The sequence below is a fragment of the Cuculus canorus genome, chromosome 3, assembly GCF_017976375.1.
Source record: "Cuculus canorus isolate bCucCan1 chromosome 3, bCucCan1.pri, whole genome shotgun sequence".
In the NCBI taxonomy this organism is placed as follows: domain Eukaryota; kingdom Metazoa; phylum Chordata; class Aves; order Cuculiformes; family Cuculidae; genus Cuculus; species Cuculus canorus.
Window position 1 is genome coordinate 8,228,896 of NC_071403.1, and position 27,237 is coordinate 8,256,132.

General features: G+C 34.8%; 2 protein-coding genes across 5 annotated transcripts in view; one reads left to right on the plus strand and one right to left on the minus strand.

Moving 5' to 3' along the window:
- Nucleotides 1-27,237, plus strand: part of MCPH1 (microcephalin 1) — a 126,299-nt gene that overhangs the window by 32,565 nt on the left and 66,497 nt on the right. The window contains exons 10-12 of the mRNA XM_054062532.1: nt 651-688; nt 4,170-4,332; nt 11,362-11,439. Of these exons, the coding sequence (XP_053918507.1) occupies nt 651-688; nt 4,170-4,332; nt 11,362-11,439 (279 nt within the window). The remainder of the gene's footprint in view (nt 1-650; nt 689-4,169; nt 4,333-11,361; nt 11,440-27,237) is intronic.
- The window catches only part of ANGPT2 (angiopoietin 2), a 43,471-nt gene continuing 30,887 nt past the window's right edge, over nt 14,654-27,237 (minus strand). For 2 of the 4 annotated variants that reach the window (XM_009567794.2, XM_054062533.1), the window contains 5 exons: nt 25,570-25,697; nt 19,428-19,529; nt 18,752-18,918; nt 16,212-16,342; nt 14,654-15,211 (listed from right to left, as the gene is read on the minus strand). In XM_009567794.2, the coding sequence (XP_009566089.2) occupies nt 15,051-15,211; nt 16,212-16,342; nt 18,752-18,918; nt 19,428-19,529; nt 25,570-25,697 (689 nt within the window). In that variant the 3' untranslated portion in view covers nt 14,654-15,050. Of the gene's footprint in view, nt 15,212-16,211; nt 16,343-18,751; nt 18,919-19,427; nt 19,530-25,569; nt 25,701-27,237 lie in introns of all 4 variants that reach the window. The other 2 variants (XM_009567795.2, XM_009567793.2) reach the window with 1 other exon arrangement.

Here is a 27,237-nt window from a genome sequence, read left to right on the forward strand (position 1 = left end):
ATTTACTTGAATTTTGAGATAGTATTAAATATTAAGTAATACAAATTATCTCAATGTTATGATGGATATAGTTATACCTATTGTTGCATTGCTATTGTCTTGCATATAGATAATGAATTGGTGACAAAAAAGTGCTATGCTATCAAAATAAAACCAGAATTATTAATATTATACTTTACAATAAATATACTCTTGTTTCTACACCATCTCAGCCAGTTTCTGCCTTTCTTTTGGAAGAAACTGGAATAATTTTAAATTACAAGTTTTCTTTGATGAAGGTAACCTGCCTTTTCCTTGCCATCTGATAACGAGGAAAAGATAGAAGACAAATATTATCCCCTTCTCTATGGCATCACAGACAGGGAATCCTTTGCTTTTTGTTTTCACGAATGAAAACTTATATTCCTGTCGTCTGCTATATTGAATGCTCGATACCAGATGTGGTGAAGGGGTTTCCTTCTTTCCTTGCCCTTCAAGTTTAATGTGTCTAGTGTAAGTGTTAATTAGTACAGCCTATTTCCCAGATGGTACTGTAATTATGAAGTAGTGTAGTCCTTTTAATGGAACGGTTTCTAATTTAAGGTGTTTCTTTCAAAAGAGAACACTTTTCGTATTTTTGATGTTTTCTTGTCTCTCTCTCACTTCTCTAGACAACAAGGACACTAGTTATGACGAGTATGTCTTCTGAGTAAGTATTAAACATTTTGCATCTTCAGTCAGCATATCCATTTAAACTGCAATGTTGATAATCTTTTTATGCTTGTACAAAATGACATCTATCTTTAAGCCATATCTCAAAATATTTTGTTTCGTTTTGTATTCTAGCTAGAAACACATACATATATGTATATGTCATTGCTGTCTATAGCGTGTGTGCGCGTATGTTTGTGTTGCAAAGGTGCAGACTGAAGTAGTTGTTCCATAGGTGAGCTTAGCAGGTCTTCAGAGCAACGAAACCAAAATCTTAAGGAAGTTTTGAATTTTTCTGAAGGAAGTATAAAAAGGAATTTTACTCAGTAAATGGCTCAGGCTTTCATCCTGAGACTTAGCTTCTCCACATTCATTTTAATTACAATTTAATTCTATTTTAAAATCATAATCTGAAACATCAGTTCATAATGTTTTCTTTCATATAAATAATTGCTGAAGAAATATTCGTTGTAGGCTTTTTAGCCACTTAGTTACAAAACATTAGAAGCAGCTGCCACTGCATATTTTGGAGGAAAGTTAATAATTTTTTGGCATGCTCTTATCATTCTCTTAAAAGTCTTACAGCATAAAGAACATCCAACAAAAACACAATTCCATATTTTATACTACACTTGCTTACAGCTTTTTGAATTCTTTTTCAAAACTCAAGATGCTTCTACCACCGCAAATCTATTTCAGATTTGAAGTAGTTATATCTTGACAGTTACATAGATATGTACTCAGAAACAGCACTTAGTGGCTGTTCTTTTAGACATTCTTTGTAAATGGTCGTTAATAGCTATCAACAAGTATAATAATATATGTCAGAAACATAAAATGGAATTAATACTTTCCTTGTATAAATAAGACTGGATACTACTAACACCAAGACTGTAAGATGTACTTTGCAAGTTATGCAATACAGGATCACTATGGTAGAGGTAAAGATAATAGCTACAGTGCAGATACAATTAGTGGAAAACAGAGGCTGTGATCTGCCTAAAAAGAGAACAAATCCTGGCAGAGCTGGGGAAAAAGTCCTTTTGTGGAAAGAGGTCATTAATGTATTATTTCTTTTATTTTGCTTGTATGTTGAATTTTACCACACGCCGATAAATATTTCATTACATAAAAATGGCTGTTGATAACAATTGCCTTCCTTCAGATCTTTGTGAAGATTATGCTTTTGGCTGTCTATAGTTGTAGGCATTCATCAACCTGTAAATGGGTGAAGGGAAAGGGACTACTTCTGAAAGAACAAAAAAACAGAAAATGGCTCTCCAAAGTACAACCCAGTGGCCACAAGCGGATTCTGCTACCCAGGAGCTACAGCCTCAAAATTAGTTCATTAGAATTTATATTTAACGATCATTAGTTTAGTGGGTTCATGGCATCAGGTTTTGAGATCATACTAAATGCTGCTTGCTGATTTGCAGCCAGCAGCTACATTTTTTCTCCATCACAGATTTAGTGAAATTTCGCTGTAAATTTGCATCCATCATTTTTGCAGCAGGCTGAATTATAAGCTGGTGAGTTTTCACTGTAAATTATAAGGTATTTTAGATTCCATTCTTGTACAACAGGACTTCTTCCTCTCATAATAAGGGAGTTTGTGAAAACACAAGAGGGGACTAAGAGAAGGTTCAGGTAGAGCAGGGAAACACACCCTCTGAACATGCGGTCTTGGCAGGGCCATCCCGTGTGGGTTGTGATGTTGCAAAAACATTCAGTTGCAGGCTACATCAAGTTAAAACTCATAAAATCAGAAGGGAGTAATAAATATTCTATTCATTAAGGTTAGCAAAGACCTCTAAAATCATGAAGTCCACTTGTCAGCTTAACACCACCGCGCCTACTCAACCATGTCTCAAAGTGCCACATCTATGTGCTTTTTTAACACCTCCGGGGTGGTGACTTCACCACTTTCCTGGGCAGCTTGTTCCAATTTTTGACCACTTTTTCTGTAAAGAATTTTTTTCTAATATTCAATCTAAACCTCCCTTAATGCAACTTGGGGCCATTTCATCTCATCCTATCAATTGTTACTTGGGAGAAGAGACCAGCAACCGCTTCCCTATAATCTCCTTTGAGGTAGCTGTAAGGAGCGACAAGATCTCCTCTCTCAGCCTCCTCTTCTGCAGACTAAACAATCCCAGTTTCTCTAGCCATTCCTCATAAGTCTTGCTCTCCAGACCCTTTCCCAGCTTCGCTGCCCTCCTCTGGACACGCTCCAGCAGCTCAATGTCCTTCTTGTAGTGAGGGGCCCAAAACTGAACACAGTATTCGAGGTTGCACCTTACCAGTGTCAACTATGGGGGCACGATCACTTCCCTACTATTGGCCACACCATTTTTGGTAGAAGCCGGGATGTTGTTGGTCTTCCTGGCTAGTTTTGTTAGAGTTCTTGTAAGTACTGATTGTTTGAGCAGGGGTATTAAGGGAGTTTTTAGTTAGTTACTTTCTTTGGAGTGAAATGTAGTGAGAATGAAGTAACCCCAGATGTTTCTGGAGATGTTCTGGGTTCAGTCACAGTGTATCAGTGATTAATTTAAATATATTATCTGAGAGGATCACTATTGTGATAGATGTGACTGTATTCAAGATTGTGCTTCATTGGTTTATCTTATGTAGTGTGTCATGGGTGTTTCCAATTCACCAGGGAGCCGAGAGCATACTGGAACTGAGCTGTCATTTACAGATTTTTAATGGTCATTTATAATAATGATTTATAAACATAATCATTAATAAGAACAGTAAATTGTTCTTACGCAACTGCTTTTCTCTTGTGACAGCAAGATCTCACTGTTTTCAGGATGATATATTTGTGTGCTTCAGCATAGCTATGTAGATAACTCAAATTAGAATTCCAGTTATAGGTGCCATTCTGGATTTTATATTTAATTTTATATATTTAATTATAATTCTATTTAAGGATAAGTTAATTTTTAATTGAAACTTTGGCTCACATGAGTACGTAGCAAGGCAGAAGTTTTGGGCTTCTCTTTAAATTTAGACACAGCATTCTATTCAGATGCTGAAGATCTGGTGCTTGTCATGAAAACCTCTTAAGAGTGCTGTGTCTAAATGTTTACAGTAGCTGGTAATACTTTTTTGATAGTACTACAAAAGCAACCAAGACTGAGTTTCTTTTGTACTAGGCACTGTACACAAACAATATGTTAGATAATCCCTGACTCGAAAGCTCCTCTTTAGAAGACAAGATACGTGTGGGGGGTAGGAGAGCTTTGATGTGCAAGTAGATATGATCGTGTGAGGGCAGGAAAGGGTCTGTTTGGACTTTGTGGGAAGGCTAATGAATTTAAGGCTACCAAATCAGTAGAGGCTCAGTGAGAAAAATGATAAGAAATGATTAGTGAGGAAAGAAATGAGGTGAGTTTGTTTGTGTTGTATGCATATGCTTTTATAATTCTGAATCTCCATTTAACATTCGTGGTGTTTTTTCTTTTTCTTCTTTTTAGGATGCAAGATGTTGTAATTCAGGTGGTGAATAAACTTGGAGACTTTTTGTTCTCAGATGATGTATGTGAAACAACAAGCCATGTAGTTACAGGGAGCCCTCGTCGTACCTTGAGCGTTTTGCTGGGAATCGCTCGTGGGTGTTGGATTCTTTCTTATGAATGGGTAAGGTATATTTTTTAATTTTACTACAGAATAAATTCAACTTATTTTGTATAGCTGAAATATCAACCGTATAACCATGTTTGTGTCCATGCTAAGTACAATGGTGCGATGTTCAGATATTCAGGCTTACCTAAAGTTAGTTCAATTAGACTTACTAATCAGTATTTCATGTAAACTTAATGCCTGAAGTTTCATTTAGTGGATAAGAAACTCGCATTATTTTTTGACAGATTAAAGGCTAAACAAATGATTTCCACTCAATATTAGCCAAGTCACATTATTCAGTTCAAATTTTTTATATACTGATTTAATATATTTGTTGTATTCTGAAACATGTGTTGCGTTAAGCATTGGTAAAAATGAAGGGGAATTATTAGATATTTTGCTGCATAGTGGAAAAACTGCAAAATAGGAAAGAGATTAAGGAAAGCTATTTGTAGATGAGTAGTTTGGAGATTTTGTAATTTACAGAAATGGCTCCCAGGTATTCAGGTCAAATAATCACTGTATATCCTCAAAATTTCTCGTAGACTACCACATAAAGTTACCAGACTGTTACTGTAAAGACAAGATAATCATGACTTGCTGTAGTGGGTCTGGCTGGTATGAAGTTAATTTTCTTCATTGCAGTCTACATGGTGCTGTGGTTTATACTGGTGACCAAAACAGTGTTGATAACACACTGATGTTTTAAGCTATTTCTGGACAGTGCTTAAACAGTGTTAAGGTGTTCTGTTTCTCATGTTGCCCTCCCAGCAAGTAGGCTAGGGTGTGCACAAGAAGTTGCAAGGGAGGGCTGACCCCAACTGATCAAAAAGATTTTTCCACACCACATGACATCAAACTCAGATATAAAATTGGGTAGGAGTTTTTCCAAAGCAGCCATTGCTCATAGACTAGCTGGGCATTGATCTTCTTGTGGGAATCATTACGTTTATATACTTTGGGGGTTTTTTTTAACTTTTTTCCCCTTTAACTGTCTTATCTTAACCCACAAGGTGTTTTTTTTCTTGCTTTTGCCCATTCAGTGGCAAGCAGTGGCCAAGTGGGGAGCTTATTTGTCAGCCCAGGGTTAAACCACCTGAATTACTCACTATGATGATAGACATTAACCACTCAATCTGACATTGCAGATGACATTTTTTCAGTTTTCCTCATGTTTCCAGAGTTATAAAACATAGCTTTTGGAATATATGTGGAAATTGCTTTTCATCTTATACGGAAAAGGGTTGTAGAATTATTTTAAATTTTTTCATTTCCTTTTTCTTATAAATACTTCAGAATTTAGTTGTTGGGCTGAAAACAAAGTAAACTACTGTTGACTTTTTGTTTTTAAGATATCTGGGACTTACCAGCGTGAAGCTTGTCCTACATGATATGCATGTATTTATCTGAAGCTATTGTTATGGTATACTTTGGGGTTTGGGGAAGTTCTTGGTGATTAACTTCCCTTGGAATAAAGGACTTTGCATCTTTGTTCATCTTTATGACCCAATAATGTGCTCTTCTCATGAAAAAAAAAATACCAATAGCATTCTTGGCTGCATTAAGAGGAGCATACTTGAGCAGAGGGTTTGGTTAAGACGGTATCCACAGGTACCAAACTTGGCTTTGCATGAGATTTTAAACAGTAACGGCATACTTGACATAAGTTACTTTCTCACAACAGAGGAGCCAAATCTGAAAGCTGTGTAGTGCCTTGAGAAAAAAAGAGTTAAATAACTACTAGGATAACTAAAGATGTAGATAACTACTAAAAAAGTTGAGTTAAATAGTTTCCTATCTTTATATACATAAGGCCATATTTGGATAATCAGCATTCTGGAAATTGCTGTCCTGGTACTCCATTGCTCATTTTACGCACCGCACTTTTATGAATCAGTCCACAGTGAAAACATCAACTCATACTCTTCATTAGAAGAGTATCTACCAGTAGCAATGCCAAATTTCTCCTGCTGTCTTACGGGTTACCTTTTAGCCTCCTCAAAGGATCATCGTTATCCTTTGTATAATACAAATAAGTTAACTGGAACTGTTCCAAGGATTAGTTTGTTCCTCTAAATATTACTGAACCAAATGCTGAAATTGTCTGTACTCATTTTATTGAACTGCTATATAGACAAAGTTCTGACATTACTGGTAGAGCCATGTGAGTAGGAACTTGAGAAATACTTCAGAATTCAGTTCTCCAAATCACAAGTTTATTCAGTCCATAGTATCTGCTTGTCTGAGAATATTGCTTTTCTTAGTTTTCTTAGAACCATGCTTAAATCTTTCCTTTAAGCTGGGTACAACTTTGTCCATAAATGTCTAATCCGTCAGTCCCCCAGTAATTAAGTCATTTATTTCACTGAAAGAAAATATTGCTTTGAACTTTTTGAAAAAACAGTTTCTTAATCTAATGAAATATATGCGTCTTATGATAGAAGAGCATTCTTGTCTTATTTCTAATAGGGTCACTGGCATAGTTTTGCCATCTTTTTTCCTAAATTAGTTAATTGAACACTTTAACCAGAAAAGAGAAAGCTGAAGCTTTACTTAAATATCACCAGGAATTCTTTAGAAAATTAGTCAGTAGAATTTCATTTAAGCAAAACAATTTTTTCATTTTATTAATGCTTCAGTACTGAATCCTTTGAGTGCCTTTCTTTACTACCATAAGTACTTTCAGTGGTATGATACTTCCATTTGCATACTTAAAATAATCAATCAATGTGTTTGGGTAAATCATTAGTACTTTTTATACAAGATACTAACTTTGAGCAGTGTCTTTTGATAATTGTTTTTCAACTTATTAAATAGCTGGACTATTATTTTGTACTGCCTTTTGACTTGTAATGTGGGGAGGGAATTTAGGCTTCTATTTTTTTTTTCTTCTGAGAAGAACTTAAAATTATTGTTTTAAAGGCGGATGTTGGAGAAATATCAAATTTACATTTAATCTTCTTGGCACTCTCTTTACATGTATGTCAAGGTGAGTTATTCAAGTAAAAATACCTTACAATCATTCAGGCGCTAGCTGGGTGAGTAAGAAGCCTTAAATAATGATTAGTCAAACTGTGTTTTCAGACTCTTAAGAGTGTTGTTTGACATAGGTTTTCCTATACAGTGTGAGTAAAAGATCATAGCTGCTATGGATACGAAAGGAAAACTTTACACCAAAGCTAACCTTATAGCTGTATAAACTGCAGGATGCTTGTTGGAGCTCCGTGCCATTCAGGCTGCCTCCTGCAGACTGGGATAAAACAGTCCATACATAAGAACAAAATAACAGAAGATTGATCAACACTACTGTAGAGTCCAAAAGGAAAACATTATTTTAAGACTGAATAATGTCTACAGGAAAAAACATACTTTACCCACTGCCCTCTTCCCTTGCTATTTCCTCCTTTCCTATGTTCTCCATGACCACTCTACAGCATCCAATACACACGTAACGTGTCAGTGTTATCAGCTGTATTGTCTTAACTTCTGATATTCCTATATCCAGCATTCATGCTTGATCTGTACTGCTTTAAGTTAAATATTCTTTTGTAACTACACATTTGACAACTTGTAGATAGCTCTTTCTTCGCAATATAAATACTGTGAAGTGTTTCAGCTTTTCTTAGTCCTTTTCTACCTTCCGCATACTGTTGAATATCTTGACTTAACAAGAAAAAGTAGTTTATTCAAGAATAATATTGCAAATCATAACTAGTTTTTGTCCAACATGAACTTCAAACTTTTTTTAGTGTTGCTATGAAAATATACTGGTTAAAAATTTCTCTGCCAGAGTCAGAAGCTGTTCTTCAATGACTTAGAATGGAGAACTCTTGGCTTTGTGTTCATGAAAACTGAACGTTTCAGTGAGTGGTGACCTAATTATTTACTGCAGGACCTGTTCATGAACTCTGTATCTATTTTTCTTTTTATCTAGAAAAGTAGATATGATGCCTTTGTAGTCAATTCCAGAGCCGTGATGGACAGGCATTAATCCATCTTTTGTTAAGATAAACAGAATTCATTTCTAAACAAAACTGTGTAAATACTGCAAGGATTGATAGAGATAGTTACTGTAGAACTGGCCTGGAAAATAAAATGGGATTACTTAATCATAACTAATCTTTTGGGTTTGTTTTCATCTATTTCAGTTGTTTGCCAGTTACTCTTGGTACAAACATCATTTTGGTACTATAAGAACATGATATACACATTATAAAGTATGGTACATCTGTTCCTGCTCAAGATTATTTACGAAGAAATTATTCTTATGCAGCGTGTCTCTAAAAACTGTATTAGAAGTTACAATTTTCTTGATTCAGTTAAAGTTGACTTATATTGTGATTAAAAGAGAAATGGTTTGGATTGACAAGTTTCTTTTATTTGCAATAAATATATACAAGTATAAGTTTAAAGTTCACAGATTTCAATATTCTTACTGTAAACTATAAAAGTAATTGTAAAAAATATACACAGACGCTACCTTAAAATTTGTGACTTAAAATCCTAATTTTCAGTCTTAACTGTAGGTTTTATAGAAGTTGCTATACTTTTCTTGGCTAAAACCAACAACGCATTATTGCATTTTGAATATTTTTTTAACGGTAATTGATTTATTAATGTAGGTAACTCTTATTTTTAGGTTTAGTATGATACAATGACTATAGAAATTATTTTCTCTTTCTGTACAGCTGTTGCATTTTTAAATACTTAGTTGTGCATTTTCTAAAAGTAAACATAGTATTCTTTGGATTTTTGTAATTAAGTTCAACAATAAGTTTGAAGATGTGCTGCTTTTCATCATCAACAAAAAAATCAATGTTCCTTTCCAATAGCCTGCAGAAGAATACACCTCTCCTCCCCTCATAAGCGAAACTCTACTTGCCATGTCCTGCAAAGCATAAGCTTTTGCGGCAGTTTTATATAAGAGGTTGCTGGTTAAGTTGAAAGTTATCAAGCATAAGCTACTTTGGACTAAAGATTGTAGAGCTTGATTTTGATATAAAGGTCACTTCCTAAATTCAATTCCTTCTTATACCACCAGATTTTGCACAAAAGAGCCCTTTAGAGGAATTTGTTTTCCTCCGCACAATTAGGCCATCTTATAAGATTTATATTACTGGTATATAATCAGTATGTTCATCTTATAATCTTGTTTAGTTAGCAAGGTGTACTATTGTAAAGGATCACATAATGATGCTTTATCTATTATGCCAATTTTTATCTAAGCTTTTATGAGGTGAAGTTTCATCATTTAAATTAAAACTAATAATATATGGATTTGTACAGCATCTTCTTCCAAAAGAATAAAAAAAAAAAAAAACCAGAATATTTCAGTATTTCAGTTCATTCCCATGCTTGAGTCACAATTATTTCACGCACTGATGAAATTCAGCTTATTCTAAGGTGAATAATGACAATAGTTTAACAGTTCATGGCTGCGCTGACAACAAGAAACAGACATCATCTGTTTTAAATGGCTAGAGAACTATTTAGGGAAAATGTGACCACCAGGAGTAGAATTATCCTAAACAAAGAGATTTACTTTCTAATAAATTCTGTTTATTCTATTCATCCCATTTTGGGGGTATATGTATGCTTCTTGTTCACTTAATGCTACCTGTTGCTGGAGGAGGAACAGGCTGTTGGGACTTGCTGTGGTTTTTAAGGTTGCATGTATGAATCGTGCTGTCTCTCACTAGTGGGTAACAATGGGTTTTTGACTCTTGTTTAAGGCTTGCCAAATGGTCACTACAGGAAGAATGTTTCAAAGTTGTTGAGCAACGGTGGACAAACTTGGCAAAGAACGTACCTGTCTTTTACCTATGTGAGAACCTTTATGGCTCAGCTTACACTGATAAAGCCAACGAGGAAAATAAACTCCTCTTCCATCAGAATGTGCTTCAGATTTTAGACTATGTAGAAATTAGTAGGAAAATGCCCTCTGTACAACTCAAGGGCAGAGCCATGGTGGGAACTCCAGTCTTTTTCACATGAAGACAAAGCTTTTACCACTAGAGGGATAGTCTCTGAATAGTCTTTATGAAGTTTTTAATATTACAGTCTACCAGCTGCAACTAATAATGACAAATTGTTTTGAAGAATGGCTTAGAAAATAAACCCTGGAAAAAATGCTGGATAGAATAGTTTTGGGAAAATTTTACTCTCAAAAAATGTAAAAAATAGAATATTTCAGAAACTGAAAGTATAACCATTTCAAGTAGTTTCTTTTCTGTTAACTGTTTTGTGATAGCCCTGATGGGAACAGAAGTCTGAAAGTCGTCCGAAGTGTCACAACTGTAAATCTCCAAGGACCATACAGTTTGAGCTCAGTCGAAAAAAAATGATCATGTGTTTTCCAGGCAGTCAGTATTCTGCACTGTTACCAACCTTTTTTTGTACTCTAGAGGGTACAGTTGTGAAAGGAAGATAAAGAGAATTAAATGCAGCTTTTCTTCTGTGCAGTCTGATTCATACATCATATGGATTATTTGCAATAGTTTCATAATTCCAGTCAGTAGTAGGGGTTGATTCTGGTCCAATATTGTTCAACACCTTCATTTATGATGTGAATGATGGGGAATAATGCTCGCTCAGCAAGTCTGCGGATGTTGCAGCACTGAGGAGTGTTTGATACACCACATGGGTTTTTCCCTTTCAAAGGGACCTTGAAAGGCCGGAGAAATAGGCCAACAGGAACCTTATGGAATTCAATGATGAACTGAACCAAGAGAACAGAATTGATACAGTATGACTTCTGTCTTCAAATCTGTATTCTATTTTTATGTTTCTTGATGCAAAAAGCTGCCTTTTCTAATATCCTCACAAGGTATTGAAATTTAATGCATTTACACATAGAAATATGACTTTGGTATTTTAATGGTTTGTACGTTTCTGATTGCTTGATCTTTTAGAGAATCATTTGATTTCGGTAAACAAAATATCAAACCAACTATTGTAACTGCACTATTACATCTAATCACACATTCAAAGGGTTTGCTGTTCTAGAAATAGTAAGAGTTCTGTTCATCACTTAATTTATTTTAGGTTCTGTGGTCTTTGGAATTGGGTCATTGGATCTCAGAGGAACCATATGAACTTTCATCCAGCTTCCCTGCAGCTCCGGTAAGTTTAATGGCCTTTTAAGCTTGTGAACTTTCTTTTGATTATCTGGAAAATGCTTGGCATTCTAAAGAACAAGGCCTACCAAAAAATAAAAATAAAATAAATGAGTCAGCAATTAAGATCTGAACAAACTAGCTTCTTATTTAAGTATAAATATCCTTTACTTTATTTGTGGCATATTTTATTTCTGTCTGTGCTTGTATATAAACTGGAGAGGCGCATTCTTTTTTCCCCCCTTTTTCTGTATTTGTATGAAAAAAAGAACACCCTTCTTCAGATTAAGCTGATTTCACTATTCTGTTTCTTCTCAGGCTACCTTTTTTAAGAACCAAGTTACGTTATCAGTGACAACTTACATAACATTCTTTGGAAGTGCTGATGTTGTATTTTAGATTCTGCTTATGGTTTTTATTCCTAAAGCAGAAGAGAGCTTGAGAGATGGTGAGAAGAAAATTGAGGAGGGTTATGGTTGTGCTGAGAGCCTGCGTCACTTCTGTTTGCAGTGTGGTCTATTTGCAAAGGAACAAAGTCGTTGTCCAAGATGATATTACCGTCACCTTACCAATCATTCCCTTCTGCAGTCTTTCTGGTTTCTTAGTGTAATAGATATCTTAAGTTTAAAAATATGATGATTGTTTGAGCATGAATGGAGTTTACATTTCTTTTCCTTTTATTGCCTTTCTGCTTCCTAAGAGGTATTTAGAGAAAATGTAAGGATATTCAAGTTTTATATATGGTTTATTGACTACAGAAAGGAATTAAAATAATAAGTTATCTTGCTGTTGTGTTTAAATTGTTTGTACCCAGTCCAAAGCAGTGGTTGCAGCCTTCTTTTTCCTATTTTGTTGTTTTCCTTTGGAAATGTCCTTCTCTCAGTTCACATTGGTGTTTGCAGTTTTAGCCATGCAATCTCATGTCGATAAAAAGCCATTTTAAAACACATTTACTCTAAAATTTTACATTCATGTTGATAAATTACTCTATTTTCCAAAAAATGAAGAAGTCTTGTTAAGCAATTGATCTGTTCAATGTCTATGACAATATCTTCAATCACTTACCCAGAATAGTCATCAAAAAGCCCTTTGCTTTATATTTTCCCCAGCAAATCAAAAATAGCCACACAATATTTAATTATTCTTGTCATATAGTGTTTTCTTACTAAAATAATAAAGGTTAACGTCAACCAGAAGTTAGCACTGTTTCCCTTTGCAAGATTGAGCATTCATACTGTGCCAGATCCCATCATGGTCTTTAAGAAGCTTTCTTTTTTCAGATTATTGGGATGGATATGCTTGCTGTCTCAAATGCTGAGACTATTTTCTTTAGTTGTCTGATGTAATGCAGTGAAGCGGGAGATACAGTAATCGAAACTCAGCATTTCCATTCAATTTCACAGAATCATAAAATATTTTAGGTTAGATAGGACCTTTGAAAGCGGTATTGTTCAATGCCCTCCTCTGAGGGACTTGTCCAGTCCACTCTCATGATAATAAACAAATAAATTTGAAAGAAAATCCAACTGTTTAAGTGGAAATACCCTAATTCCTTTGCTGCCTCTTGTCCCGTTGTGGTGCAGCCGGCACTGTCTTCTTTGTGTCCTTAATAAGGTAGTTGTAGACAGCAGTAAGGTCTCCCCTTCATCTTCTCTTCTCCAGGATGAAAAAGGCCAGAGCTTTCAGCTCTCTTGGTATGTCGTGTGCTTCTTGATATGTCTAACTCCTTTGCTGGATTGGTGGCCCTTTGCTAGACCTTCCCTCTGCTAGACTTGCTCTTTAAAACATTTCTTAGGATTTCATGCAAGCAATTTTGTGAAATTTTGGGTTATTTTTTAGTTTGGACAAGAAGAAGTTTCTTCTTTGTTAGAAGAAACACTAAAGTACTTAAGCAGTAACATTAAGTACATTCAGATTATTTTATGCAACTCTTCAGATGCTGACTACTAATTTGCATTTATTAGGTTTATTTAAAATCAGATCATGGAGTATTATTAGAAGCAGTTTTTATTTCTGCTATCTTTAGTAATGCTGGCACATTTTCAGTGAAGGAAGGAGGTGGTGTGAGTGGTGGGGTACTCTGTTGGCAGCTTTTCATGGCTGTCAGTACGAAATGGAAAGTTTTCTTCCATCTTTCTCAAAATCACTTTCTGTTTTTAAGATATGTTACCTTTTGTTAAGTAAGCCTCCAGCAATGGTGTATCTGGGGTTTTGTTTTGATATGACATATGTTCTTGTCTTGTAACTAATTCAGTCATCTGTTCAAATTAAAAATTTACAGAATTATTACTTTAAGGCAAAGCCTAAGCAAGTGAGTTAAAACCTAAAGTTAATTCAGGGAAAAATCTGCACAGAATGCTTTTGTGTGATTTATGGAGAAATATCTCCTCAATCCGAACTGCAGTGTACATTATGCAATTCTGAAATATACAGTAATAATACAAACATTTAAAAAAGCAAAAATCACCCAGTACAGTAATTTATTCACATTGTGTCATACTCTGAAGGCTTACCTACGGAGAATTTCTAGGGAGAAGTCCTAACCTTACTGAAAAAAACCCCAACAGTATGACCTTAGATAACTTTCAGGTTTTTTTTTTCCTGTTTTTGAAATGTAGTAATCTGTATCTTAACACATGAGCATAAATTTAATTGTATCAAAGAACATGCATACGTTTTTCAGTTAGGTTATTTTTACAAAACATACAGATGTAGTACAGCACCAGGTGATAACTTACTGTCATAGACAATCGGACATCTGGTGTTAATGCCGTTGTCTCAGTTCATAAAATACTGATCAGTTATTTTACAAGTAAATGACAAGGAAAGGAAAAAGTGCAACCTTCATAAAAATATAAAGAAACGCGTACTATATTGTAATTTGCAGGGATTTTTTTGTAATTTATAGATAGTGACTGTACTAAGTACAAACTGAAAGAAATGGTGACTTTTTTACATGGCATTTCCCAAGTATAGATGCAATGTATTTAAATGCTATTTGTTCTCTGTTAAATAAGGTAATACAGGCTATTGGAAAAAATCCCTGAATAAGCATAAGAATTTGTTTTGGAGACTATGAGGGGAAAGAATGTATTCTTTAACTACAGTATTGAGCTAATTACAGGACAGTTGGTTTTTTTTATATACATAAAAGACAAACATGACACAGAGATAAATAGTTCTAGATCTAGTAAGTGTTTTATATTAGAGTAATGTTTAAAGTTCAGTGATGAGGCAAAAGGCATATTTCTAAAACTATTTTACGTATTTTTCACAGTTCCAGTTATTTACTAACACACACGTAACGTAAATGATCGGTAAAACGGAGTCCTTAAGTGGTCTGACAGTTTCTTGGATGGTCTTTTTGTTCAGTTTTTGGCCAAATCACTGTTATATCATGTTGATGCTTTAGACTTTGCGTCTGGTTCAATAATATTTAATTGTTTAGTTGATCAAAGCTATTGCAATTCAGAAGTTGTACTGAAGTGATCCCTTCAGAACACTAGCACATGTTTTCTGGGCTTGAAGATGAGACAAGTTGCAGATCTGTGTTTATATGCTCAGCAAATGAAGTCTTTGAAGGCTATACAATACATAATTCACATAATGGGAAAGCATTTAGAAATCTGCTGGTCGAATCATCATAGTCGTGGCTTTGAGAGAATATCCTGAACCTTTCCAGTAGTACCACTTGATACCGTTGAACTTGTTGTTGTTCTGTCGTAATGGATAATACATTCCGTTGAGGTTAGAAGGACCGCATGCATCAAACCACCATCCTACATGATAGAAAACAAAGAAAAACATAAGCAAAGATGATTTTCAAAATAGTACATAAGGACAATTTGTTGTCCTGAAATGAGAAAGAAATGTAAATGCAGTTTTTCATTCTTAGGATCTGAAAATGTCAGTATAAAATACTTGCCTCAAACGCAGAAAATAAATGTTTTTATGTATTAACTACATGTTCTTGAAGCATATGTAATACACTGTAATTTAAAATTGAGAGGGGAAGGTGGTCTATCAAGCTTAATTTACTATCAATATCAAACACTGTTGACTGTCTGAGGGCAGAACTCGAACTATAGTGACACTGAGTCATTTTGGGGTTTATCTGCTCATCCATAAATTCCTGTTCTTCACAGATTTGAACTCCTTTCTTTAGAGGATTAATTCTGTTATCTGTTCCAGCTCTCTGTGCAGATCAGTTCAAAGCCTCTGTGCTGAAACTTGGTAAGAAGGAACAGGAGAAAATAGGGGCCCAAACTAATTTTCTATCCTTATGGTCCTCACCTGTTAGTGGGTCATAAGGAAAATTTATTTTTATTAATAGGATAATATTTTTATACTTCTGTTATTGTGGTGATAAATTTATGTGTTCTGTTTTGCTGGGCAGTAATCCAATTATCCTTTTGGATAAACTGAATCTGGTTTTTGTCTTGCCACTTGTGCTACAGGGAAACAAACCATTGCTTAAGAGGCAACAGAAAGAGAAGTCAAATTGACAAAGCCTTTCTGTTTATTTCTACAATTACAAACTTTCTTGTCCCACAACTTTAGAGACATTTTTACCTCTAGTTTTAACTTCTCTTTTTCTTATTAGCTTTGTCAAATGACAAAATGTTTCATTTGGAGTCCCCTTACTAGTTTTTCTGTCCGTGAGTTTTGGGCTTCTTCAACAGCCAAAATGTACGAAGTCAAAATTATCACTATTTATCTCATAGACAGTTTCAATGCCAATAAAAATAGGAAGACTGAGAAACAAAAAAACATCCCTACCTCCTGTTAGCATTTGTGAACATTTGCAAATACATTTGTCATTGTCTGCATCCTTTGTGCTAAAATCATTTCCTGGTTGGCTTATACTACTTATTTTGCCCGCTGTCCCAGTAAGTCCTTTAAGGTAGATCCTGTAGAAGTGAGGAATGGAAAAACAATTATTACGTGGAAGTTAGTGGTAGTTGATGTGCAAAATAATGATGGAATAGTTTGCAATAAATATCCTGTTCAAATAGCTGAGTTCTCTTCTGGCCAATGTACCATCGTAAGTTGTTTTCCAGCATGATGTTTTCATATGAGCAGAAATGGTCAGCACAATATTCTAATGAACAGCCTCCACATTTGTAGAGATGACTGTTCATGATATATTAGAAGAAAATGAGAATCGGTAGACAATAACGCCTGGAGTTTTTCATAAAGATTATGTATATCTTAATACCATAAGTACATTGTGTGGATTTATTTTTTAATGAAGTTCAGACATTCAAATCAAAACTTTTTTGATTCCTGTTTTGCTCTTAGCACAACACGGCAACGTGGCATTACAACTTTGCATCTATGAGAGATAATAGCATTACCTAGACTACTAATTACCAACTAGTAACTGGTATTTTAGGAGTTTTTCAATATTTCCCTTTCCACTTTCCTAGTTACTCTTGCTTTTAACATCCTTTGTAGATTTATTAGTGCTAAATCATCACCAGTATTTAAGTTTGCTTCAGTTTCCTGGCAAGACAAGCTTTCTGATCTCATTTTTTTTTTGTGAATCTGTGAAATTTCAGTTTTATGAACCAATTCATAATCTTTCCAGCATTCATAATGTATTAATGTTTTAATGTAATGGTAGTTGCTCATAATTGAATACATTCTTTTTTTTTTTTCTTTTTTTCCCCAATGTTAAATATATTCTTTAAACCACTGCATTCTACGATGCATTCCATGTCTGGTTGCATTTTAAAATCAAGTCCCTATTTACAGACAACCATCTTAGTTTTCAGTAATTATTTTTTAACATTGTAAATGAACAAGGGTAATGACCCATTTTGAAAAGAATGACCCATTTTTTGCCTTTATAGGTATTTTAAAGCATTACTTTAAAAAAATCTGTGCTGTAGATTCTGCCTGTTTCCAGATGAATAAATATTTGCTTTGGAGTTCAGACAACTGTATTAATACTAAGGCATTAAGAACTAACGTCTTGGGGGAGGAAGATGCTGATAGTTTTGGATTGCTTTGCATAGAAGACTTAAGTTAAAGTAACAGCATCGGTTCTCTCAAGTGTCAGATTGACTTTATTTACAATGAACAATTGCTAGAAATCTTGGAGAAATTGATCTAAATTTTCCGTCCAGCTAAAGTTCCATTAATCTCTAAGATTCTTATAAAGAAATGATTTTTGGACCATGTAGCAGGAAAGCATCTGTTATACTGTAGAGTCTCTAGTTTCTTCTGTAACCAATGAAACAATATCTACTGCATTTACAGAGAGCCTGGAGAACGAAGTATGAACTGCCCATGTAGTTCAGCTGTGGCTGATACTATTTCCAAATATATACTACTATGATAATCTTTATTTATATAGAGAGTATTTATTTAAATCATATGCTATTTCCTATTTTAAAAAAACATGTAGGAAGAAATTGTGAAGCTTTATGTTTTCCAGAATGATGGAAGCATATGTAATAGGTCCATAAAAATCTGATGTTTAAGTATGTAGGGGCTGACACTGGACATTTGTTATTAGAATCATGGAATGGTTTGAGTTGGAAGAGACCTTAAAGCCCATCCAGTTCCAACCCCCCTGCCTTGTGCAGGGACATCCCACTGGCTCAGGCTGCCCAAGGCCCCATGCAACCTGGCCTTGAACACCTCCAGGGATGGGGCAGCCACAACTTCCCTGGGCAACCTGTGCCAGTGCCTTCCCACACTCATTGTGAAGAATTTCTTCCTAACGTCTAATCTAAATCTTCCCTCTCCAATTTATAGCCATTCCACCTCATTCTATCACTACACGCCTTTATACAAAGTTCCTCACTAGGTTCATTTTCACAGGTAGGAGTGTTATTCCTTGGGAATCCAAACCAGTGGGTCATGGAAGGTCCATTATGTCAATTTGTAGTTCATGGTGACAAAACAGCTGCTGCTAGCTACTTGCAGTACTGTTCATCTTAGTCACCCACCTTACAGAAATGTATTTATTGCCTGGAATCAGGATTTGATAGCAACTACAGGCAGGTTCCTATCGCCCTGAATATTGTGCACTGCCTTTCACTACATTGGTCAGCGTGCCCTATACCATAACCTCTCTTTGTCTTTGTGCATCTTATGTGTTACACTCACCCAGTATGCACTAGTGAAATTCTCTTCTTTGGAAAAAATAATATTATTAAAGCTGTTTTAATAGGTGAAAAATGGAGCAAACATTATTTTCTGAGTGAACTCAAACATCATACTTTCTATTAAATACGGCCATGCATCTACAGAGTTTAGAACAATTATCAGATTTTTTTTTTTCATTCAGATCCGATTTTTCTGCTTACCTGTATTTTAATTCTTCATTTGCTAGAGAAAATTGGTCGTATAATGAATATGCCTCATTTCCTTCCCAGTCTTTCAGTTGTATTTTAAGAACGTATCGCTTCTGATTAGTCAGTTGAGAAACAAACTCATTTCCCAGCCAGTACTCCCCAGCAGGATCACCAAATCCCTGTAATTCAAGTAGTATATTTGAATAGCTTTGCTTTGTTTTTCCTTTGAGTTTTAAATGACTACTTTATCAGTTTTTAAGTTTAATAGCTTTCAATCTGTCAAATAAGAATTGTACTGTGTCTGTGAGGGTTACAGATCTGTAATATTTCAGAAAGTTAATTTCAGCAAAGACAAACTCGGGAATCTGAAATAGTGAATCAATATTACTTAGTAGATTTGGAGCGGTTTCTCCTGTTGCCACGAGAAACACAAATATAAATAACTCGACAAATGTCAACATATCACAGAAGAGTCGATTAAAGAAAAGTGAGGTTTCTCTTTATAAACAAACATCACACTGCTTAGGCAAACAACTTATACTACTCTGAGATTTCCTAAATGAACATCTAAGGACAAAGACAACTTTTAAAGCCTGCTTACATTCTAAGGATGCTATTAATATAACTTTAGTATATCAGATTTCAGATAATAATAATTAATATTAAGGCTTCAGAAAATATTGTTTACCATCTTGTACTCTTTCCATGTCCGGTGAAAGTCCACGCTGCCATCTTCACGTCTCTGAATAACGGTCCAGCCTCCTCCACCAGTTTCCATGTCACAGTAGGCCTATGAGAGTAAGCATGTAACAGCGATAAGTGCATGCAGTCTTGGGAAAATAAATATACAAAGCGTGTGCTTTGCATAATTCTATACAGTGGCACATTTAAAAGTGTACAAGTGCAAAATGTGTACTGGTTATCTTAGCTCTCATACAGATCAGTTGTGGTTGTCCACAAATAAATGTGATTCCTCAGTATATATTACAACATACAGAATACAAATGACACTTTCAAAATAGCTGACAGCTGGTGTTAAAGGAAGAATAAAATTAATTTAGGTTCTGGTTTTTTTCTTAAGGTGAGTTCAAAATTCTGTCAGCCAATTTCTTACGTAAATGCTAATAAAGTTTCCAAGTATAATAATGTATAAGCCTAGGCTTCATTTCCAAATATCATTTGAAGTCTAACTAAGCAGAGTATTATTCATTTATTATTATCCATTTTTCAAAAGTACAGATTAGTATAACAGAGAATGAGAGGCAGTGGATGTAAATTGAAATGAGAGGTTCTGACTGCACATCGGGGAATTTTTTCTCACCGAGGACAGACAAGCAGTGGAACAGGTTGTATAATCACCACCTTTGGACCTGACCAAGACCTAACTGGAAAAAGTCCTGAGCAACCCGGTCTGACCTCATAGCTTTTTGATCAGAATATTTGACTCAACAAAGTCCATTCTGATCTCATTTTTTTCTGTGAATCTGTGAAATTTCAGTTTTATGAACCAATTCATAATATTTTCAGCATTCATATTGTATTAATGTTTTAATGTAATGGAAGTTTCTCATTATTGAATACATTCTTTTTTCTTTTTTTTCCACAATGTTAAATATATTCTTTAAACCATCAGATTAATTAGAATCATAGAATCATAGAATGGTTTGAGTTGGAAGGAACCTTAAAGTTCATCTAATTCCAACCCCTCTGCCATGGGCAGGGACACCTCCCACTAGAATTAATTAATTAAAACAAAACCAAAATGAAACACCTGGGCCTGAGCATTTCGTTATGAATTTGGTTGTTTAAACCATTAGTCATCCTCAAAATTAATTGAAAAAGTATGACTTCACATACTTCGGTGTTTCCTTCTGGCTTGTGGCAGTGTTTTGTGTCATTTTAGGACGTGAGGTGTGCTCCTTACTAAGTTTTCAGTATAGTTGGCTCCTTTAGGGTGTGCGTGTATTTCTGTGTATCTGTATCCTACATATGGTACTGATGCACATATTTATATAAATTAAGCAGCATATTTACAATGCAAGCAGTGACATATATACTGTCCAAAGGCAAAGACTTTTGAAGGGAAAGCAAGCTCTTAGAGCTTCAAATATTAAACATGTTAAATGTTTCAATAGGCTGTAACACATTGGAAATCCGAATCATATACTGCATTTTAAGGTTGTATCTAGAGGTTTTCTTTAACATCGTAAAATTATGAGACATTCAACTGGAGATTTCTAGGAAAGATAGGAGAAAGAAGAGAAAGAGTTGGATTCGGGGATACTAATTAAAAGTATGTCATGTAAATGGAACTTAATTGAAAGCATCAACATTAATTTGTATGACTGGATGCAATTCCTTGCACCTTGAAGGCTGATTTTGTTTGGTTTTACTAACCTCTGTATTTAATGTCTGGTAAAGATATGTTAATAGTATATAAATGAAATTTAGTAAAAATATTTTCCTTATTTTCATGAATTAAGAGCTGAAGATGAGCCATTATAAAAGATGATTAATCTGTTTTAGAAAGCTAACTCATGATGTGTAATGCATGTGCAAAAATTAATTTTCACAGGAGGCTATGAAGAGGGGTACTAGGAATAGGCTAAAACAGGTGCAGATACTTTTATTAAGCATCTCAATGAGCTATAATGCTGATTCAACAGTGGTCAACTACCATTCATTGCAGAAAAAGTTGTTGACTCTGAAGTTTCACCCCACTGAAGTATAAGCAGCCAGACTGAGAATAGAACCATTTCTTTCTCTGAAACATGGAGTTTTTAACTAGTTACGGATACTGAGTGTTAATTTATATGGGCCACTGGCCCAGTCTAATATTGCTCTTCTGACCTTTCAGACTAGCCTAGGTTTTAAATTCAAAAGGAAGAAATGTAACGTTTCATAAAACTAGTAAAAATAGATACCAAGATTAGGGAGGCAGCAGGAGTCTTCAAACAGATGCCAAAAAGAATAAAGAGATTAACCTCTCAAATTACAACAAATTGGCAAGGGGATATTTGATTTTTCTTGTGAACTGCTTCAGTACTTACAGTTCCAGCAGTTGTAGCGCTGTGAGAGCTAAGGTCAGATATTTTTCATCTTCAGCTAAAGATCAACACTGTATTTTTGAAAATGTTATGAGGTACATGGAACAAGAAGTAGTCCCTTTTCCAAAGGTTATAAATATGTAAGCTGTGAGAAGGCAGTTTGGTGTCTTCACTGTCTAGGAAGCTGTCTTTCAGGACAAATGATTTTTCTCTTTTTTCCTTGTATTTTAGCATATTTGGTGTATAAATGTTTTCAAACCTACTTTCTGAATAGTTAAAGGTCTGCCTGAGTTATCAGGATGAAGATCCACTACAGTTTTTATACCAAAGTAAGCATGGTTGCCATATCTGTGCAGAATCACTTTTAGCTGTTGTCTAAACACTTTAGAATCACGATGCTCAATAATTTTCTGATCTTTTCTCTCTAGCTCATAGAGATGTGACTAGCTAAGAATTGTGGTCTTAGTTTCTTGCTCTGGAAAAAATACATACATATGTGGTTTATAATGTAATTTAACCTAATACCAGTTACCAGTGAAAAAGACAGATGATGAGATTTCTAAATTTCACAAAAAAAAAAACCAAAAAACCTCATCCTGACCTCCTACCATCTCAGAAAAACTACATATATGCTCTTTTTTAATGCTTGGTGTTGGAAACAGTTTGTGTATGTGTATTTTAGACTTAAGGTCCGTGGCGTGGGATCCTCACGCAATTACTAGCTAGTTGTCTACATGATCAGTTTTTAAGGAAGTTCTGCAAAACCGTTATTGTTTGTAAATTCAGACTTCCCCAAATCACTTTCTGCAAGAAAGCTTTGGTTAAGAAGGCCTTGGCATATGTGTCGGTTCTGGGATTGGAGATGGGGAAGAGCTTAGCCGCTGCTTCAGCCACTCTTTTAAGATTTTGGGTAAGACGTTTGTAATAGTCGAGCTAATATACTAGAGTCATCCAGACTCAACTGTTCTGCCCGGTTAAGACCAGAAGGTTAATTGCTGCAGGTAACTGCTTAAAACATGAAGCTATTGACTTTCCATGCCTTTGCCTCTGCCGTTTTTCCTTGTGTCAGCAGTCTTCAGCTGTTTTTCCTCAGTGTTTTCAAAAGGACTTAGCTTTTGTCCCGGCGCAGAACAGGAAAGCTTGAAAGCTTGAAAATATTAATGGAATGAAATAATTGTTTTCCTCTCAGCTCTCGTATGCAATTCTTCAGTTTGGGATTATGATGGGAGACAAATTAGTAAAGTGAGATCGGTTACAGATTACACAGAAGTTGTTTATAAGCCTGTTGGGAGGTCAGAAGGTGTTACAAGAGGAAAAGACAAAAACATAAACAGCAGTGCAGCACTTTTGGCAGATATAAAAGGTCATTCTGTTTCCTGGTCCAAGTGGCCATCCACATCATAAACTGTCGAAAATGGTGTAACCTGTTGATTACCCCTAAACCTTCTGTGGACAACTCCTTGTATGCATTTGTATTTGTATAAAAGAATCTGTAAAGGTTAAAACTCTTTAGTCTCTTATTTTTTCATGTCATTTAAGTAAAACTTTCACTGTCTTTTTAAGTATCTTTCATTCTATCTGGAATGGGCAGAATAGGATTAAAATTCTTCAATATTATTCAATGAATTAATAATTTAATTAAATTATTACATTTTAACTACTTTCTTTTAACCTAGTCAATTACTACAGTGGGTATTTTTGTCGTATTTTAAGCATCCAAGTTCAAATGTAAAGCATTTAATATTTTATAGTCGAGGAAATTTGCGATTGTATTTTCATTTCAAAGGTAGAATATTTTGGTAGGTTTTTATTTTGCAGAACTGTGCGTTACTCCGATCATATAAATTGCCTAAACGATTATTGATTTGATAATGCAGTGTTAAAGTTTATGCCAGAAATTTTCATTCTGGCGGGCACTTCTGTTTGCGTTTAGAAAATATGCATTATCTGTTCATTATATTTAAGAGTTAAAGTAAAACCAAAAGTAAAAGCTTGAGACAAGTAATATTAAGAAATTCAAGGAATATAAGCCTTCCCGAGATATCTAACAAAGACTGCTGCAATCTATTACTTTAGAGATGCAGTAGCTTGCATTTCCTTTGGCATTCAGAATTGTGATTGTAGATACCTATGCTATTTAAATACCATTCTGCTTCAAGTGTAATAAAACACTTTATTGCATCTCGTGTAACTAATTTTCTCGTGAAACAGATGTATTGAACATAGACTAAACTATTCCAAAGGAAAATCAGCCTCCTTTTTTTTTTTGTTCCAAAAGAAGCAGACTACAGCCGTAATAATTTCTTTAGATGATACCTGCAAAAATTGCAGGCTTTCTGTATTGTATTTTATGGATCTTACCCAAACAAATTGCTTATTTCCTTTAGTTGAAAATCTTTTGTTAGGGTAAAGACCACAATGTCTGACTTGGGCTAGATGAAGTTCTGGCACTTCAAAGACCAGTCACTGGTGAACTTAACTTATAAACCTTTGCTATCAAACTTTGAGGGGAAAAAATAAAGCCTCAGTCGGAGTTTCACCAATTGCTTTTCCACGTGTGTCTTCATTTTTCTCTGCTTTTGTACATTTTAATTTTGTTTCCCAAGTATTTCTGATACAATCAAGTAGAGCCTTAGAAATTCCATTAAATACTTCCTTTTTTTGCAAGGAACTGTCTACAATATGTAATTATAAAATAAAAAATTAGAAAAGTATTTATTGTTTGCTAAAGAAATATATTAAGCATTTTTATTCATATTCAGATGTCCCTTAGCCTACTCATCTATCTTTCATCCTATCTGGAATGTGATGTCATCTGCTGTGACGAAAAGTTGGAAACAAATTTCACTCCTCAGAATGCAGTTTGTGCTTTTTACCCTCATAATCCACTTGGTACTTTCTCCCTTTCAGATTTTTATTGATTGTTTCAATTGAATTGTACTATCTGAACCTTTATGATTTTATTTACTTCAGTAGATGAAGCATCCCTGCCAGTCATCCAGGATTTCATCCGAGTGCCACTTTTAACTCAAGGCCTCTTCTTTAGAGGTACAGTGTATTGCTTTAACTTAATATGATGTTCAAGTTCACAGCAGTTAAACACGGAGGAGGGGGAAAATATCCATGGAGAAATATGAAGTGTTCTTGTGAAACCACTGCAAATTCCCACCTTTTATTTATATCAGAGCAGTATTTTCCAGGAAAGTCCTCTCTGTTACCCAGTGTCAGTTGGGCTGATCTAATGGTTAATCTAATTGTTACACAACTGCCCTTACAGCTCTGCATAGCAAAGAACCTGAACCCATACATGAGTCGATTGCTTACATGAATACATATCCATGAGTATTCATCCATAGTCCTGATTTTACCACCTTTTGCCACCTGAAGGGACTTGGGCATAAGAAGGGACTAAGAATTTAGAGGAGATGGGAGACGACTAATTCTGTAGAGCAACAGTGTTAGAGTCAGAGATTTTATTATAAAGAAATTACAATACTATGTTCCATTAATTAGGTTAATTATGTGGAAAGAAAGAATGCAAATCTGTCATGCTGATGTGAACAACAAAATTCTCATTCATTTCGACTAAGACAAGATTTCACCGCAAGGACTTTCTTCTTTCTGTGAGATACTCAGATCTATAAGTGATGAAATGCTCATAAAAACAAAGCCATAATAATTAATAAACTTCAGTACTAACTAGCCTTTCAAATAGCATATTTACGAGATGAAACAACTTTTAAATACACAGTATGCCTAAGTAGCACCTTATAGCCATCCTACCTTCTTCTCTTGTGCAGTGTTAGGAACTGTTAAAGTGTAGATGCCACTTGTTGTCAGTCCAGATTTGAAAGCTTCAGCACAGTCTTTGAAGCTGATTTGCTCCTCTTTAGCTATGAAGTTGTTCTTAGCTGCTAATACAACAGAAATTGGATGCATTAAGAGGAGATGAATAAACGTTACTAAGAAGTAAGCAGAGATGAATAAAAGTTACTAAGAAGTAATTAATAATATAATCAGCCTAAAGCTTTGCAGTTCTGAAATTTATGCCTGGTCCTGAAAGAAATGACAGATCAAGGTATTATTATGAGTGTGGTTGCTTGATAGGTTGAAAAGTGCTGACACATTAATACGTTGAATAAGGAAGTTTAAGACATAACATCTCATTCAGCTGAACAGTTTCTGCTTTCATTTATTGCCTTTGCTGGACTCTTGAATGCAGCACAGCTTCAACATGCATTAAACTACTGTTACAAACATATCTAATTAGCAACAGATTCTATTAATAATGACGTTTGGCCAGTCCTCTAAAACTGTGAAATCTAACATAAGAGTTATGAAATCCTTTATAATACAGCTGAATGGAATAACTACTTCTACAAAGTTTTAGCTAGTTTTTTGAGCAGGAATAACTTTATATGTACCAAGCTGAAGCTTAGTAGCTCAGCCCAACTAACTAAGGATCATGCCTTCTGGAATTCATTTGGTAAAAAATACGTATCGATATGCCTAAGCCTCCTTGTTTTACAGAACAATCTAAGGTTCATCCTTTTGTTCCATTCTTTATTAACTATGGAGGCTGGAATTTCCTGGCATTTTGCCTGCTGACTGATATTTCATATTTGACCCTTTTGGGGTTGGTTCTGTGTATTTTCCCTTTTAATTTAATCTAATAAGCACAGCCAGTTAGTAGAAAGTTTTAGGTGCCATATAAATATATGCTTATATTACAGTTACTTATTATGTTATTTTTGGCTTGCTTCTTCATTATTTACCTGTTTACGTGCTTTGCCTTAAATATAAAAATAACACATTTGGTGTTTTAATTGCTTTTCCACACTCTATTGTTTGTATACCGTCCTAGAAGTTTTCCTTGCTAATTTTGTCTTTTTGGCAAACATTCATTATTTTTTCCACTCTGTGTTTAACAGCGTTGTAGCCAACATGACTTTGACTTGTTTACTTAGTTGTGCACTAGCATAGCAGATAAGATCAGCAAGAACATGTACAGCCTTGGTAATGTTATTTAAGGGGATAGTGTCAGTTATTAAGACAGAAAATGGGATTTACTTTGTATAGAAAAACACACAACATTATTATTTAGGACACTAGTGAAAGTGAGGACTTCTGAACACTCTTTTCCTTTTCTGTGATCCAACTTACAGTAATGTAGCGTAGGTCATCTATAATGTCTTTTAACTTGCAATGACAACTATTTTAGATTTTTCCTAGTGTTTAATTTTAAATCCATTTTTAGAGGTTCTGTATGCTTGTGTATTTCCAGCCCCCTGAAAACTTTACAGTCAAACATACCAGATTCTTTATTTTTTTATGTAGAAGAGCTATACCTTCTTAATTTCTCAGTTCTGTATCAGACATAAAATTCAAGATAAGAAATCTGTTCGTTTGTTTAAATCCTGTTCAGCCATAAATTTCAGTTTATGGTTTCTG